Source organism: Erpetoichthys calabaricus, chromosome 8, assembly GCF_900747795.2.
Source record: "Erpetoichthys calabaricus chromosome 8, fErpCal1.3, whole genome shotgun sequence".
In the NCBI taxonomy this organism is placed as follows: Eukaryota; Metazoa; Chordata; class Cladistia; order Polypteriformes; family Polypteridae; genus Erpetoichthys; species Erpetoichthys calabaricus.
The window spans coordinates 144,413,225-144,428,846 of record NC_041401.2 but is presented as its reverse complement, the minus strand read 5'-3'; the positions used below and the strand labels follow the sequence as shown (position 1 = coordinate 144,428,846).

At 37.0% G+C, this 15,622-nt stretch overlaps 1 protein-coding gene across 1 annotated transcript in view; it reads left to right on the top strand.

The window, feature by feature from the left end:
• spega (striated muscle enriched protein kinase a) overlaps positions 1 to 15,622 on the top strand; it is a 450,531-nt gene that overhangs the window by 301,618 nt on the left and 133,291 nt on the right. The window contains exons 12-15 of the mRNA XM_051931209.1: positions 5,059 to 5,248; positions 6,402 to 6,631; positions 9,991 to 10,110; positions 12,292 to 12,396. Of these exons, the coding sequence (XP_051787169.1) occupies positions 5,059 to 5,248; positions 6,402 to 6,631; positions 9,991 to 10,110; positions 12,292 to 12,396 (645 nt within the window). The remainder of the gene's footprint in view (positions 1 to 5,058; positions 5,249 to 6,401; positions 6,632 to 9,990; positions 10,111 to 12,291; positions 12,397 to 15,622) is intronic.

Here is a 15,622-nt window from a genome sequence, read left to right as displayed (position 1 = left end):
CACTGTTTGGGTGCCACCTTAGCTATACTGAGAGAACCACAGTAAAACTAGTATGGAGTGTCAAGGCTTAGGGGTAGCCGAGACTTGAATAGCCACTACACAAGAACAGTAAGCACTCCATGAACAGAGAGCAAGAGCAGGCAATAGATGTACAGAAAAACCTCCAAAACAACATCTGCATCTGTGTGCAATGTGTGTGTGTCAAGAACAGACAGCATAATCCTTCAACTATCTATTTTAAGAGTGAGAGAATGAAAGATGGGAGGGAAAAATATTTTAAAATGCTATTCTGGCACCAAATTATTTTGAAAATATGAAGCATTTTCAGCAGTGAATACCATAAAAAATAAATAAATGAAATAAGACAATCACCAGGTTTAGTTTTCACCAGTTTGCCATCTCTAGGAGCTTTGTCAAGCTACCGATAAACTTTACCTGTATTTTTGTACACTTCATTGCCAAATGACATTCCTAAAGCACAAGGAATTTGTCAACAATAACATTCTGTTCAGGTATGTTGACATTACTGAATTATTCTATCAGTGCATCAAAGAATTACTTTATTTTACCACAAGGATTTCTCTTCTGCAAAATGGCAGGCAAGTTGTTTGCATGTAGCAAAATGCAAACACCTGTAAGAAGTAACTGAAATGTTTCTCACTCGAGATTTTCAGTTCATTTGGAAAAGGCTTTGTTACTTAGTACACTCTAGTTTCAGACTTTTATATTACACTTTGACATACAAAAAGTCAAGGAAACCCAGCAGCTTGTCATGCACCCTGGAATTTGGCTTCAGTGTACGCCAGTTGCTGTGCATGTCTGTCTGTCACATATTAAATGCGGTCACTTATGACCAGACACAAATTCTATAATGTAAGAGATCATCTGTATCTCATACTTATGCCTTGTACCCTGGAGTACCTGTGAATGGCAGCTTTTGTTACACCATACACATTCAGGCATTATAATTTTCCAGTTGAGCAAATTTACCATCTCCATACTGCATACTTCACTTTCACAAGGATCTATCTTATTGTTACTGTCAATTTCTGAACAACTGTTACTATTATTATATGAGAAATCTCTTTCTTTGTCATGCGCTTTACGCTACGACAGGCCATATTCAGATTTCCTGCCACTGGAAACACTGTTTAAGCAGCTACCTTCCATTACTAACTGCTGTTCATTAGAGATGCATAAAGGCAGGGATGATGTTGTGCAGGCAACTAGAGTCGGATGAGTTATTTAAGGGATAAAGGTAAAGGAGTTAGAAAAATGACAGAACAACAAACAAATACTTATTCATATACAGTGATCCCTCGCTATATCTCACTTCGCCTTTCGCGGCTTTACTCTATCGCGGATTTTATATGTAAGCATATTTAAATATATATCGCAGATTTTTTGCTGGTTCGTGGATTTCTGAGGACAATGGGTCTTTTAATTTCTGGTACATGCTTCCTCAGTTGGTTTGCCCAGTTGATTTCATACAAGGGACGCTATTGGCAGATGGCTGAGAAGCTACCCAACTTACTTTTCTTCTCTCTCTTGCGCTGACTTTCACTGATCCTGACGTAGGGGGTGTGAGCAAGGGGGCTGTTCGCACACCTAGACGATACGGACGCTCGTCTAAAATTGCTGAAAGATTATCTTCACGTTGCTACCTTCTGTGTGCAGCTGCTTCCTGAAGCGCCATGCTGCACGGTGCTTCCCATACTTAAAAGCTCAAAGGGCACGTATTGATTTTTCAGTTTGTTTTTCTCTCTCTCTCTCTCTCTCTCTCTGCTCCTGACAGAGGGGGTGTGAGCTGCCGCCTTCAACAGCTTTGTACCGGCGGTGCTTCGCATACTTAAAAACAAACAGCCCTATTGATTTGTTTGCTTTCCTCTCTGTTTCCTTTGAAGAGGAAGATATGTTTGCATTCTTTTAATTGTGAGACAGAACTGTCATCTCTGTCTTGTCATGGAGCACAGTTTAAACTTTTGAAAAAGAGACAAATGTTTGTTTGCAGTGTTTGAATAACGTTCCTGTCTCTCTACAACCTCCTGTGTTTCTGCGCAAATCTGTGACCCAAGCATGACAATATAAAAATAACCATATAAACATATGGTTTCTACTTCGCGGATTTTCTTATTTCGCGGGTGGCTCTGGAACGCAACCCCCGCGATGGAGGAGGGATTACTGTATATTGATTAATTCCTGGATTGTTATGACCCAGGTTAGCCCATGCATAAGACTGATCCTGATGAAAACTGAAAATAGTTTTGTAATTTATTATTTTATTTCAGTTAGCTTTTTCAGTTACTGAATAGTTTTGTTTAGTTTTAGTTTTTCATGTCAGTTTTGTTGATTGATTTATTTCAATTTACGAAAAATGTTTTATTATTTATACTTTTCGTCTTTAGGTTTTCATTTACAATAAAAAACTTGGTAGTTAGCGCTGCTGCCTCACAGCCCAAGAGTCGTAAACTTAAAAATATACCCAATCACTGCGTGGTGTTTTCAGATTTCATATTGCAGACAGTGTGGTTAACGCTTTGGACTTCAAAAACCTTGAGGTTGTGGGTTCAAGCTACTGACACTGTGTGACCATGAGCAAGTCACTTGACCTGCCTCTGCTCCAACTGAAAAAATGTGGAACCAATTGTATCATAAATGTTCTAAGTTGTCTTGGATAAAGGAATCAGCCAAATAAATATATGTAATATTTTTCTGTTTGTAAGACGTTTCTCTGGGTTTGCTCGTTTTCCTTCCTTGTTCCAAAAAATTGTTGAATATGTCCTATCATGGGTGGCACAGTGGTAGCACTGCTGCTTCACAGTACGGAGTACCCCAAGGTTTGTATTCTGAGTCCTCCCTGCCTGGAGTTTGCATGTTGTCTATGTGTCTGCATGGGTTTCCTCCAGGTGCTGTGGTTTTCCTCCCACAGTCCATAGACATGCAGGATAGGTGCGTTGGCGATACTAAATTAATTCAAGTGTGTGGCTAGTGTGGGTGTTTGCCCAGTGATGGACTGGTGTACTGTCTAGGGTCTGTTCCTGCCTTCTGCCCTGTGCTAGCTGGGATAGGCTCCAGCACCTCTACGACCCTGTTCTGGACTAAGCAGGTTAGAAATTGACTGACTATCCTATCATGGACTGGCATGTCTTCTAAGAATGGTACATTTGACCTTTAATCAAATATAATAGGTTCAATGAAAGATTGATGGCTTATTTTTTATTTGACAAACACCTTTTCCCAAGACAAGTTGTAGAAACTGAAATAAGCACAAAATGTTTAAATATTTTACAAAAGAATGTAAACTATCAGTCAGTCAAACAAAACAATTCATTGGTAAATTTTGAGAAATAGGGTCTGCTGTTAGGAACCCAAAATAGAACAAAATGATGTGAATTATAAACATTGGTCCTGGAGCACTACTGTGGCTGCAAGTTTCCATTCTAACCCTTTTCTTAATTAGTAGCCAGAAGTTCTCACTTCTGATTAACTTAATTTCCTTCATTTATTTGCCTTGTTTTTTAAGATTCCATCCTCTGAATCGCTTCATTTTTTTCCCTGAATGGCAGACAAACACAAATGAGAGTGAAGTGAGCTACCAGATGACCAGCTAAATTGGGGCCTCAAACTCCAACCAGTTTCTTAATTAGAAGACAATTCTTATTGTTATTTAATTCTGTGGCTTGTTGATGCTCTCATTCTGCTAATGGAGATAGCAGAATTGTTGATTGACCATTGTCAAAAGGTTTTGTAGACCTGAGCAGATCAACATCACTGAAACCTTCACTTTTCTTTATTTTTAGATAATGTATGATGAACATAATTTAGCTGTTTAAGTGGTGGCTCATTTTGTATCTCATTATTGTTTGGCTTCTAAATAAGGAATACAAATAATTAAGGGGTCTGGGACTTATATAACAAATAAATTCAAATTAAGGCTAAACAGCTAATAGCAAAAACTGATCACCAATTAAGAAATGGGTTTGAATGAACTCCTGCAGCCACAGTAGCCCTCCAGGTTTGGAGTTGGAAACCCCAGCCTAGAAAGGTGAAGTACCATAAGTAGAGTTGCTGGGGCAAAATTTTGAGAAGAACATGCAGAGAGGAAAATAGGGTGGAGGTAGTGAGGTGCTGTAAGTAGCAGAAGATCAAGATCAAAGATTTTGATCTAATAGCAAATGTACCAAACACAGGATCTCAGGAGCATCATCTTAGTGTTGTCTTTCTGTGCATATGACAGAAGTCCTCTGCTGGAAATAGTCAACATTATCCCAAAATATCATAATGAGTCTTAAGATGGGAGGGATAAATTGGTGCTATAACAGGTCAGGTCAGGTTGGGGAGTATGCACCGGTACATCATGTTGCCGCACCCACCATATGACGAAACAGCTCAGGATCCTGGTTGGCAACCCTTCCCCCCACCAGGCAGATACATGGTTCAGTCCCACCCTCCGGAAATGACCATCTGCTGCAGCCAGGTGTTATGTGACCCAGTCCAGCCGCTCAGATCCTTGATGAGGATCCTGCAAGCCAGATCACCCTCAAGGAATCGAGCCACATGGCTGTAGTGCTGTAATTGACGCTTCCTCACAATGCAGGTAATGTGCCTCATTCGGGACTTCGTGAGTAACCATTAAATCGACACAAAGTCAAACCAGTGGTACCCAAGGATTCTTCGAAGAGACACAGTACCAAAGGAGTCCAGTCTTCGTCTCAGGTCACTAGATAGCGTCCATGTCTCGCAACCATATAGCAAGACAGGAAGCACCAGGACCCTAAAGACTTGGACCTTCATCCTTTTGCATAGGGAAACTCTGAAGGTGGTATAAGTGTGTAAGTAGAGGAAAAAAATAACTTTGTCATTTTATAGCAGGTTTTATTAACTTTTTGAGTTATAAACATTATGAATTAGTATTTCTGTAGTTTTTCATTAGTCTTTAACATTAGAAACAACTTTTACATTTCATATTTTCATTTGCTTAGTTTTACTGAATGCAAATGGGGATGACTGTAGTTTGCAACGTAAACCACTTGTTTCTGTTTTTTGATTTCTTTATAGAGCAAACTTTAGAAGAAAATGAAAATATTCGCATTCTAAAGGATCATGGTCTGCACTCTTTAATCATCTCCCATGTTAGCAATGAGAATGAAGGCTTCTATACAGTCATTGCCAAGAATGCCCACGGAGAAGCCGAGTGTTCTGCAGAGTTGTATGTGCAGGAGCCACGTCCTGCTGTCTCCTCTCAAATGTAAGGAAAATATTTTATAAATGTATCCATACATACCCTGCTCATTTGATAAGTGATTGTGGCTCTCAGGCTTCAGAGATGAACTTCTTTGCTTTTGGAAGAACAGACATTTCTGTTTTCTGATTATTTCATAGACCAAACAGCAACAGGGAGTGAGTAGCATAATACTGATATAGTCACAATATTCAGAAAAGCAAATATTATTTTTAAAAAGGAGGCTTGTGAATATCTTCTTATTTAATGTGCTACATGAATGTGAGGCTTTTCTTCCTGAGAAGTCAAACTATCGAGTGTCCCCAGCATGACATCTTATTATGTCGGAAAAATAAATAAATAGAGATAGACTAGATGAACAGAATGCTGTTTAATGGCAAAGACATATGTGCCATTTTTGTAAACTATGAATATTGGCTATGACTTGTGAAATACAAGTTAGTGTGAGTGCAAGGTCTGTGTTACTTGTCTATTAGAAGAATGAAAGTCTACTCCATTTTTCTAAATATATATTTGTGGTTGCACTGGTTACCACTGGTGCCTCACAGGTCCAGTGTCCTGCATTTGAATCCTGGCCTGTGTACCTCTGTGTAGAGTTTGCATGTTTGATTTTGTGTTCTCGATTTACCCCTGTTTGCAGTGCACTGTGGAGATAGATCAGGCCCGGTCTTAGGTATTATGGGGCCCTAGGCGAAAGGGGGGTCCAGGGACCCCCCCTGGAAGCTCTGCGAAATGCGTGAAAATTAGACCAAGGAGACGTTTTCTTGTAACGTTACGAGGTCATCACCCTGCGTCCCTTTTTCGCCCGGAGTAGTTAGCTGCTACAATTTAGCCAGTATGAACTGTTTCCACTGGGCACCACGTGGCGGTATGTAGCTAAGCCCAGCTTAGTTTTTTTGTATTTTTTCTTTGTTTAGTTTTTTTGTCCTTTTTTATTTTTTGGGATATTTGAAACTTTTGGAATGCATTGCGAGGGGAGGGGCGGGCTAGGGGCCTGGCCGCCATCAATCCGGGGCCCCCTGGACGCCGGGGCCCTAGGCGGTCGCCTACTTCGCCTATGCCTAAGGCCGGGCCTGGATAGATACACACTCTATATATAGTACATGCAGGCAGCTTTCTTAAGGCTTTCATACATCCATTGCTTGTTTTACTTTTGTAGAGCCAAGCTGGAAAAGATGCCTTCCATTCCTGAAGAGCCCGAGGTTCCAGAGAGTGAAGTTGAACGATTCACCATGCCCGACTTTGTCAGGCCTCTTCAAGACCTGGATGTAGTGGAAGGGAAGGAGGCCATTTTAAAATGCAAAGTGGCCGGCCTGCCTTATCCCACTATCACTTGGTTCCACAATGGTCAAAAGATCGACAGCACAGAAGACAGGAAAATGATGCAGTGTAAGAAGGAGAGGAGCTTATTTTGCATATTCATTTCATAAATCACTAGCAGATCCATCCTAACTGATACACACCTTAACTCCTGAAACCTTCATCTATCACTCTCCATCACCCTTATAATGTATTATTCAGAGCTTGCTATGTGATGCAGTTCTGCTGCTGAGATAAGTCAGTGTTATACCTGCTAAGTGAATGGCATCTGTGTTTATTTTCACTGCCTCTAGGATCTGGAACATGTATGTCCATCAGATAAACCAAAATAACTGACAATCTAGAGGTCTTTAAGTTGAACAAATTCTTTTAGTTTTGACATTCAATCTGACATAACATTAATTAAGAATAAGAAGGATGTTGATATATAAATTGCATTTACTCTTATAATTTTCTTTTTCACTAGAAGGCTAGCTATTATTTTTTATATGCTTACTAAGTATGCACTAAACCCACTATATGGGGATCCTTATTGACAAAGATAAGGTATGATGCAGATTCCCATACACATTATTTATACTATTTATAGTATATTGTCACGTGTATAGAGGACAGTGAAATTCTTGCTTGCATGTGCTAAACAACATGCAACAAGTCCCCACACTCTGGTGCCATGAATATTAAGTATGACTAGACACAGAAATTATTGGAAGTTTAAAGCTGAATATCAAAATGACACAACAAATATGATTCACAATGCTTGTAGCTAAGTATTTACTTTATTAAAGTAAATGCTTTGTTGCCATAACAACATCTAACATATGCAATATTATATGGTTTTATTACGAGCTTATTATTACCATTAGCAAAACATAATGAGTGGTGCTATATAAATACTTGATATATCACTGTTACACTTAAAGTAGTTGTTGTATACAAAAATGTGAACTATAATCCAAAGATCTCTAGCTGAATAGGGGGTACCAGTTAACATATAGATTTTGGAGTTCAAAGATCAGAAGACCGTGTGTATGTGGGAATATCGAAACCACATTTTAAGTGATTTAAGTAAGGCCGGTAGGAACTGCCGTGTACTGTCTGCTGACATGTTAATCTTTCCATCAGATCCGCAGTTGCAATTGGCATAACCCATGGAAAGTGACCAAAAATTGTCCAGAGTTGCCATCTTAACCCCGATTGCCAAATAGTGTGTCCCAGGCTCAGCCATTAGAAATGACTGCTTTCACTAAATAACAAATATGACTTACGTTGAATTTGGTTAATCACATTTTTTAACATTTCAGAGTCTGTTAATCTTCAAGATGTGCTGACAATATGGGAATAATATGTACTGTGGAGCAAAAATAGGAGTTCATCTTATCTAACTTCTTCTTTAGGATTAGCAGAACAAACACCAGAGAGTATATAATAACATCACAACAGAAATATGAATATATCAACTGTGAACATTTTTTTGTGATTAAATTGGAAAATTAATTTGTTTTAAATTTGTTGCAGTATATATTTGTTATTGGTAATAATAAGCTACTAGGTATGAATAATAACCACATACCACTTGACAAATGATAATGTATGAAGAGTATGGTCTTACTGCTTTTTAATTAATGTAAAATTCAACCAAATAAAAGTCAGCTATAATTCATATAGAATAAAATGTAGATTTAAGAACTAGTGTTCAGCAGCAAACACAAAACTACCTGTGGTGTTATATAATTGCTAAAGTATTTTAACCTATTTTTCTTCAATTCATCCCTAAAAATATCTAAATCAAAATAATTCACTCCTCAGGAGATGTTAAAAAATTTAATTAGATACCACTATTTAATGGTATTATTTAAAAACTATAAAAATACTTTTACTTAAGTACTTGATTATAGTAAATACCAGCATTTTTCAGAAAGTAATCTGAATACATACTTGTAAATATGTCATTTACTCTTCAGTTTTGTTTAAACCCAAATTCATTTCTGATAAGATTGTATTACTGTTTTTTTTAATTAAAATTATTTTAAACAACAACTGTTAAAAACTGTCTGAGATACAACCCAATTAGAAGTAGTAGATGAGAATTGTGAAGCTTCATATTTTAATTAATACAGTAAGTATTGGTATACTCAGGATGTAATATTTGGGTACACACAATTGTGTTTTTTTAAGTTTATTGCTTACTTTTTAGATGATACATTTCTTTTGCTCTTTCTTAAAAAGAAAAAGGGTGTCATGTATGTTCCAAAAATATGAATCCTTATTTTGTGCAACTTTGCTTTGTTGGAAGCAGCAGCCTACAGGAGATACTTGCTCCTCACACAGTTCTTAGTTTGTTTCAGTGTCAATTAGTATTCAAGAATCTTTCATTCATACAAATTAGCTTCTTCCTATCTGCAGATTTATATTGACAAATGTAAGGACCATTCTGTCATTGTATTGATTATCTTTAAAAGGCATGAACAACATCAGTCACTCTTTGCCAAATTAGAACTTTTGTAGTTGATATGGGTATTCAGAATGAACACTCTGTAGTGTTTTGGGCTTGATCACCAACCTAGGAACCCTTTGTGTGGAGTTTGCAGATTCTTGATGTATCTGACTGGAAGTCTTTCTGTTTGCTCCAGTTTTCCAAATTTGGGGGACTTGTGTATTAGATTGACTGGTGACTCCAGATCTGCTCTGTGGAAGTGAGTGGGACTGTGTGAATGCTCTATGGCAGATCGTTGACACATACATGACCAGTCCATTTGTGGGCTCGTACTAGCACTTGAAATAGCTATTTGTGTTAACGACACAAGGAAAAATGAAGTATAGCATTTCCAGTAACTGGTTCACAATCAAAAATTCCACTATAACGTCCATCTCCAAGCCCTACATTTACACATATCTACTGTATATGGGCAGTGGTTCAAATGGGTTCTGCAAACTAGAATTAGAACTGATACTAAACATAAAAGATTAATTTGAACTGTGGAAAGAAGGACAGTATTTTACTCTCTAATTTCAGATTTACAAATTAACTAAAACATGGGTGTTAAATCTTAAATATGAAGAGTTTACAGTAAATATAGCAGCAGTTTGTGATCATGACCAATTATGAAAGATTCTTGTAAAAGCAACATAACATACCTTTTGAAGCCTTTAGTGCTTGTGAGGACTGAGATGATGAACACAGACAAAAATGCAATTGGGCAAAGAGTTAGGTGAGAAATGGACAAGCACAAACCACTGCTGATAGTCATTCTTTTTATTTTTAGTATGGATTTCTTGGATTTTTAAGTTCATGTCCAGTCTACAGTTTTTGATAGAATACGATCTTGTAATACAGTTGTTGACGTTTGCGGTACTACAGGTTTACAGATGCTGGTATAACCTACAACTGCATCACAGCACTAACCAAATTCTTCATCTCCATGCAGACAGAGACATCCATAGCTTGGTTATTCGCTCAGTCACACATGCTCACGGCGGTGTCTATAAAAGTGTCATTTCAAACAAAGTGGGGAAGGCCACGTGCTATGCTCATTTGTATGTGACAGGTACGTATCTCAAACTACTCATTTCATCAAATATGTATTTCCCTGTCATTTTTTAATCAAGCTTGGAAAATAAATAACAAGTTCTAATAAATGTTTTCCCAAACTTAATTTTTAATGTTCCCCTTCCTAACAATTCAGCAACTGTAATAAAACTGATAATATTACCACAAGGTAAGATGTGTGGGAAGTGAAATCTGGGGTAATAATTCCAAACACTCTTTTTGTTCATAAAGATTCTACTGTAAGAAGATGTATATTGTTCAATTCTGTTGACATTTAAAAGTCTTTTAATCATTTCTGAAATTTTAACCCTGGTGACTACTCTCTTTCTTCAAGCCTTGGTGAAAGTTGGTTTTTATTCTTTATTTCTCTTTGATTTCTACTGGTAAAAAATGTGTTCCTGTGTAGACCTGGCTTTGACTATAGTGAACTGCTGCTCACAATGGGAGACTCCACATAAAAAGTCCATAAAATGTACCCCCACGTGTCTGCTTCCCACTATATACCTGATGAGTACATTAACCCACTTCTTACATTTTTACTGAATTTTATGAGATGGTTATTTGTAATAAATGCCCCCTCCTGCCGACTATGCCAGATCTAATGGAGAGGCCTAATTAGCTTTCCAGTTGAAGTTAATATTCATAGTAATTGTAACATTTTAGAACATGACTTACCTCTCTGTATGTATTAGTACTGTATAAGAAGATCTTGACATACTGTTTACTTGATCTTAATAAGATTTGCACAAAGCACAACACTTTAGAATGGGGATACCCGTAGTGAACCCCTTACTCACGTACTCTACCACTAGATAGCAAGACCTTAACAAAGACTTTACTTCTGTCACACAGCAAGAAGTGTTTAACAGAACTCCTATAGCAACCCCCTGAGGTTCCTGTTTTAAAATTATACCCATTATTTAAAGTACTCAGATCGTTACCAATAAATATTAATGCCTATAAAGGAGAAATGAAGGTCTATTACTTTTCACAGTTTGTTTTTATAAAATGTGCTATTTGTGTTTAAAGAAAGCAGCAACATCACATGAAGCTGAATAAGGAATTGTTCATGCTTCTATAATATTTACTGATTATTGTTATTCATTGAAAACATAAGGAGACCAAATATATTTTTAAAATATCCAACACTTACTCAAATATTTTAATATATGAGACAGGTGAATGAAGTCAGAGATTGATTTTATCACTTAAAAAACTTATCTCATATGCGAAATGTGGTTACTCAAATTAAAAGGATTTAAGTTAAGAAAAATGTGAATCACAGCAATATACACTGATGAATTTTTTTAATCAGTTACCCTGATAATTTGCTATCTGCCTATTACTGTACCAGCCATAAAGGATGATTTTTGTTAGATCTTTTTATATTTAGTGTCTGATCCTTTTTTTATTCAGTTTAGGCCACTTCTGATCTTACACAGCACATAAATCAAAACAAGAAGGGGAGCTAGAGTGCAAATGTACGGCACAAAGAAAAAGATTACCTTTAACTTTTTTTAGCTGTATTCTTTTCTTTTTTGAAGTTTAGTATTGAATTGTTTTTCATATTTGAAGCTGTAGCAACAGAGGCTGATCGTATGGATTTTAGTCTGATGTAAAATTCATTTACCATTAATTGCCATTGCCAGTTGAAAATACTTTGAAATTTACATCGTAAACATACTTCTTAAAATGTCTGTGATATACCATGATACTATATGTTTATTATAGATTTGTATTATTATCACACTGAGTGCATTATTGATTCCTGTTGTTATTTGTGAATGGTAATGTAAAATAATAATGCAGCAACTGTTTTAATGTGAAACAACTGCTGTCAAATTTGAAGAATATGGCGGTGCACCAGAGTTCATGCTGTGAACAACACTTGATATCCTTTTCAATTAAGAATACATAATAAAGAGCAGTCTACCCATAAACACACTGTTAGCAGTGTTTTCTCCCCAAATTCATTAAAGCAGTTGGACTATTGTCTAAGCACACCATTCTAATTCAGTCTTCCCCTTCCCTTCTTCTTCTGCCTCTTCTAATCCTTTAATTGTACAGCAAGTATTTTTTAGATAAATATGTTTTTAGGAAGTACAATGTTGCCCAGTAGAATAATATCAGTGACCAACATGACAAACAAAAACATTTCTACCTTGTATGTGACACATAGATGTCCTGCCTGACCCGCCTGATGGAGCTCCTGTTGTAGAGGCAATAACAGGAAAAACGATGACCCTCAGATGGAAGAAACCGAAAAAACTGGATCCCACACTAGGTACTTTTTTCACTTCTACTAGCGATGGGACTTCAATGCTGATCCTATTTAACATCTGCATTTATTATAATTATTAATATTTGAATTGAACTTTCAAATGTAACGCCATTAAGTCAGAAAAACTGTCAGATTTTATAAATGATTGTCACGTTTCACAGCCAGTTAAACTCTTCTTTTATTATTTTGCGATATAATGCATTTTCTTTGGATTATTGTTGGTTTGCTGGCAATGTTCAACTGACATAAAGTGTGCACTACTGTCAGGAACACGTGTTTGATTATTTTGTTATGCTTGTTTTTACCTGTGTTGGTTATGAAATTTTCCTTTATTTGAATAACACAGTATGTAGTGTTGCCACCTCTTTGTATGTTACCTGTGTAGAGTTGGTACATTCTCCCGATTATCTGCATGGGTTTTCCTCAGGATACTCAAAAACGCGCTGGTTAGTATAATAATTGGTCATCCCCTCTCTGAGTGTGTATGTGTTTGGGAGGTGGGCCCTCTCATGAAGCAGTGCTAAAGTTGGCAGCACATTACATAGTTTCCAGTCAGACAGCATGTCAGACTCAACGACAGCACTTGCTGTATCTCATTACCTTGAGATGTCAAATTAAATGAATAGGAATCTCAAGTTATACAACTCCATGACAGCTTTTCAGTACAGCTTCAAATTTTCAAAGTTTCACCAGCTCGCTGCATTTTGACAGCCAGTTAACGTTGCTCTCTCATGGTGTAGTTGCCTGTATTTATGTTTTTCAAGTATGGCAAGTTCTGCCATTCTTTATTCCCAATCTCTCATGGTATGATAAACACAAGACATCAGACACATGGGTCTACCTTCTGTTTGCCGGGATAAAAATGTGTGCTTCCCTCCGAATTTTATTCATTGTACTTCCAGATGAGCACTTATTGGTTGTCAGCTCACACACAAGCCCACCCTCACAACTTAAGACAAAATCAAACCTGTTTGATGTTGCTGGAACAAGTGGTGGACTCGTCTTAATGAGTTGCTGCTAGGAATGTCAAACTACATAACAGGGCTAGTGTGACCTAACTGTCCAGAACACATTAAGATAATGTAAATAAGATTTGTGAGTGAAAATTCATTGTGCAGTGTGATGGGGGCTTAAATCCAAGCTGTGCCCAAGCAGCAGACTTGCAATCAAGATGTAGTGATGTTCCCCCTCCACCATGCTGCATCTGCCTTTAGTTTTTTGAAATCATTTGGAAGTAACAATTAGCTCAATTAGAAATACTCGGTGATGCTCAGTAGTGGCATGGGCATTTGCTGTTTTTTTTACTTATTCATCTTTCTGTTGTTTTAGAGGATTCTTAATTTGGTGGTCACAGTTTTGAAATTAATGATATAGAAAAAAAATGCTGTTTGTTCAGGTATAGACTTTGAAGGTTTATATAGCATTATCATGAATGTGCAAATTACTCATTTAGAAATGTATGCATCTTGTAATCTTGAGAGCTACACTGTAATGTTAATCAGTCCAATTTGCTTGCAACCTTCTGATTTGTCTGGTTGTTTCTCTATATGCCATGCTCAGTGGTTGAATGTAGAATGTAGTTTGTAGGATGTTGTTTACAAATACTTGTTTGATATTTGCAAATTCTGTTATGATGTTATTTGTGTGATTATACATTACTGTTGAAGACAGGTAATACAATATGTGTAAAAATGTTTGATATCTCTTGCCCTAAGTGTACCTTCAGCGCCTTTCCTCTGTATCCTCATGTGTCTTGACCAACGCTTCCTTTGTCGAGCACATTCCCATAATGCCTGCTTCTTAGACTATTGTCATTATTTTCGAGGCTCCTTCTTGATACTTGCTGGTGTTTATACTTCCTGTGTTTGAAGGTGACTCTCTGTGTGCCTCCTGCACCTTTATTCCTCCTCCTATATCTCACTCACACACTTCCTCTCTTCTCACTCATTTGATTATGTCACCAAACTCAAACTGACCAATCACTCCAATGCCAAACTGAGCAATCAGATTGCTCCGAGAGACAGGGGATGCACAAAGAGCTAAGCATTTTATTATATCCTAGTTTCATCAATTCATTAATCCATTGTAAAAAAAGAATAGAAAAAATAGAATTTTAATGGCTGCGTGAGCAGGATGATGCAGCCTATCCTCTCAATGGTAAAATAGTCATCCAGTATAATAAAAGCAATGATGCATAGGAAGGTCGCAGGCTTTCCTTACTAACTGGAGAAGTGTGTTTTTGTCACTCACTCACTCCCTCCCTCCCTTGCCGTCTTCCTAACTTTGTGAAGTTCTCAGTGGCAACTAACTGAGCAGATCACTCCTAACCTCCAAATTCCTCAACAAGTCTCGTGGTTCTTCTCGCAAATTTACAGGAATGGGACAAATGAAAAATCTAATCTTCCAGCACTTTAATGGAGTAGCAAGAAATAAAATAGAATTCATTTTTATAGTTTTATATTCTTAACTCGAAGACATGCAAGATCAAGGTTCCAGCCCCAGTAGTTTGCAAGCACCAGCAGGTTGAATGCAGCAGATGTCCGGGTTGTCATTCTTTATTTTCCTATCATGTAATCGGCTTCTACAATTTGCTTGACACTGAGCAGATGTTGCTGCTTTTCTTTTTCTCTTTGCCATGTCACATTGTTGATCAGTTTCTCTATTCAATTTGGCTTAAGAAAGACATGAACTCCAAAATCTTTGTGGAAAGTGCCGGTAGCCACATTGTTTGCTTATCAATTGCCAATTATGTCATAAGCTTTTGATTAAAATCAAGATCAAGGTTCTAATAAAAGTGGTTCATGGTTCAGAAGTAATTGTGTGTGACAGGCACAACTCTTAGCATTTTATATACACACACATATATATTACATATTAGGGCTGGGAATCAATTAAAAATAATTAATAATCGCGTAAATGTATGCAATTAATCATGATTAATGTTATCTAACATTAAAACATCTACTTATAAAATGAATGCATAAATCATGAAGTAAATACACACTGAATCACAAAAGTAATGTAGAATCAACGTAAAAGAATTTAAAAAAATTAATGGCATCATTTAAACTTAAACAATGACCTAAAATCTGAATTTTTAACAAAATACTACTTGAGCAAGTGCAATCTGAATTTGACTGCCTTCCTAAAAGACACATTGAAAAGAGAGCAATAAGAGAATACAGCCAATGTATTAAGTTTCAAATTGGTATGGCATATGAGACTCAGA